Source organism: Octopus bimaculoides, chromosome 8 (assembly GCF_046866305.1).
Source record: "Octopus bimaculoides isolate indiv1 chromosome 8, ASM4686630v1, whole genome shotgun sequence".
NCBI lineage: Eukaryota > Metazoa > Mollusca > Cephalopoda > Octopoda > Octopodidae > Octopus > Octopus bimaculoides.
In genome coordinates, this window is record NC_142935.1 from 9,375,421 (window position 1) to 9,378,704 (window position 3,284).

Here is a 3,284-nt window from a genome sequence, read left to right on the forward strand (position 1 = left end):
TATGGAAGCTTAAACAAACCAATACCTGTTGTCAAGTGGTGGAGGAGACAATCGTAAGCACATAGATACACCTCCACACACAGAAACACACACACGATGGAATTCCATGTAGTTTCCATCTACCAAATGCACTCACAAGGTACCGCGCAGTGGGACCGAACCTGAAACCTCGTGGATGCAAAGCGAACTTCTTAACCACACAGCCATGCGCATCTTTATAAAACAGTATGATGCGATTTGAAGGAGATTTGGCTGCTATACCTAGAATGTCAAGCGACCAAGTTGAAAGTCACTCTCATTTTCTAGTCTGTTGTTCGTTATTGGATTAAGAGGCTTCGATTAGAAATCGAAAACCGTGTCGGATCTCTTTCAAAATATTGATTAAAACAACGAAATATCGAAAGTTCATTTACCTTCTATGTCTTTTAAATCCAGATCGAACCGGTTTTTATGATCACCGCCTTCCTTGTGCTTGCACTTCACTCTTTCACCACCTAAAAAAAGAGAGAAAACAGATAAAAAGGTGCGAAAGAGAGAGAGAGAGAGAGAGAGAGAGAGAGAGAGAGAAAGAAAGAGTGGTGTTGTATATACATACATACATGTATAAGAGATAAGAAATAAGAGCGTACAGTATGGTAGATGTCCTAGCTACCCATAATAAAAAGGAACACCGGTGAAGACCTCAATAAAATGTAAGCACAACAGACCTGATATAATGATTAAGGATAGAGAAGAGAAACAGTGCACAGTTGTGGAAATTAGCTGCCCAGCGGATGTTAGCATAAAGCTGAAGATCAGTGAAAAAGAGAACACCTATGCTGAACTATTGAGAAATCTACAATTACTTTATCCAGATTACAAGTTCAGGTTTATACCTGTAATTATTGGGGCCCTGGGTTATGTAACACACTGCCTAAATACCAATCTTGAGAAATTAGGCTTCTCAAAACCAGTAAGGGGGAAGCTGATTCGAAGACTGCAGATCCAATCTATCACTGGAACTGTAAAAATCTGTAAAACTTTCTAGAAGTTTATCATTTAAATATATATCAGCATGTCCAGATATGCAATTATATGAATGAGAATACATACATAAAGCAAGACATACAAATCTGCACATGATACATACATACATACATACATACATACGTACGTACGTACAAACATACTCTGTTGTTGATGTTGAAATTCCAATGAAGGAACTTTGGATCTAGGTTAGAAACCGAGTCTTTCTCTATTGACGAGAAATTTTGAATTTTAATTGAATAATCACAGATACACACACACACATACACGTATATATATATACATACACACACACCTATGTGTGTGTGTATGTATACACACACACACACACACACACACACACACACACACACACACACACACACATATATATAGTTCGAAATTGTACAAAAACCAAAAAAAACGGAAGACAGAGACAGACAAGGGAACAACAAATAGCGTGTATTATTAGTTCGACGCTCAGGAAAAAATGGAAGAAATCTTTGACGTTTCAAGCCTATGCTCTTCCACAGAAAGAAACGAAGAAAGAAAACAGATGGATAGAGGAAAAAAAAAAAAACGGAGAGAAATAGTAAGTGTCTGTATACATAAAATATTAAAAGGATTTATTTTAAGAACCATTGTACACATGTTTTAATAAGGTTTTTTATAAGTTTATATAATCTACATCAATCATTTCTTCGGCAATATCAAGCAGGGGAAATAATGAAGAAATGATTTATTATACAAACGAATAATAAAGTCTATTACTGAATTATGTATATAATAGTTATTTGAATTAATCCTTTTAAATATATTACTCTATGGATTTTTTACGATATGAATTGATTAACTAGTAAATGAAAGAAGTTTTTTTCAGAATTCGCCTTGTTTACACACACACACACACACACACACTTTTACGAAGAGATTAGAATCAGCAACTGGCTTTATCGTATAATTCTAAGACTGTTTCATTGTAGCTTTCCTTGAAGTTTATTGCTGGAATATTATTATATTATATACGAATTCGATTTATACATCGATCTAAAGAGTCGATATTCTCCAGCATTGCAATGGAAATAAACTGTTTCGATGCATAATTTCATATATTACATAATGATATTCCCCCAATAAACTTCCGCTAAAGTGTCGATATAACAATTGTAAATTTATGCAATAAAACGAGTTGCTAACTCCATTCTTCTTGTTAATATTTATACAAACTCTATTCCTTAGAGCGTAGGCGAGAAAGATATGCCATAATATACATCTGGAAGATCCTCGAAGGAATTGTCCCAAACTTTGGCATCGAAAGTTACACAAATAAAAGAACTGGACGCCATTGCATAATGCCAAGGACTCCCAACTTCGCGGCAGGAGGTGCAGATGAGAGCAGCTGCATCAAACCCTCTCATGCACCAATGTGACTTTTATAGTGTAAACAGAGTTAGCGGTTATAGTAACCGACTAAGGGATAAAAATATCCGTATATACTATCGGTATCCGTTACCTGTATTATCCCCGGGCGATTGGTGTGCAGGCACACCATACGCGTAGAGTGCAGATAACAACAGGATAAACAAGAATTTATCAGGAACCAATGTAAATAATTAGAAAATGGAGAAAACCACAGATTGACCAACACATCGGTTGGACCATATTTATAGCTTATTTTTTAATACAAAGCATGACATAACAAAATAGGTGACATATCTAAGATATGTTACGTCACCTATTTTGTTATGTCATGCTTTGCGTTAATAAATAAGCTATAAATGTTGTCCAACCGATGTCTTTGTTAATCTGTGGTTTTCTCCATTTTCTAATTATTTGCATTATATATATATATATATATATATATGAGCCAAATCTTCCAGAAACCTGAAACCTCTAAACAAATATAATCTTTATCAGAATCAGAATCCCACTAAAAGGAAATCACGTAATATTAATATACGGTGTAATAGATACGGCAAAACCACCATAGACTAAGGAACCAGGAACTTTTAAACAAGTTTAACTTTTCAAGAACTGTAATTTGAATGGAGGACAACTTAGAACCACGAGAACACAAGATACAAATCACTAAAAGGAGTCGCTTGAAACGGCCGTAATGAACTGATACCTGTGCATCTTTGTTACTCATTTATATGTACAAGTATATATATATATATATATATATATATATATATATATATATATGTGTGTGTTTATACGCAAATCTATCTATCTATCTGTCTATCTGTCTGTCTATTATATATACATACATGCACGCA

General features: G+C 34.6%; 1 protein-coding gene across 1 annotated transcript in view; it reads right to left on the minus strand.

Moving 5' to 3' along the window:
* Window positions 1-3,284, minus strand: part of LOC106872159 (high affinity 3',5'-cyclic-AMP phosphodiesterase 7A) — a 45,101-nt gene that overhangs the window by 30,069 nt on the left and 11,748 nt on the right. The window contains exon 3 of the mRNA XM_089356065.1: window positions 414-494. Within this exon, the coding sequence (XP_089212191.1) occupies window positions 414-494 (81 nt within the window). The remainder of the gene's footprint in view (window positions 1-413; window positions 495-3,284) is intronic.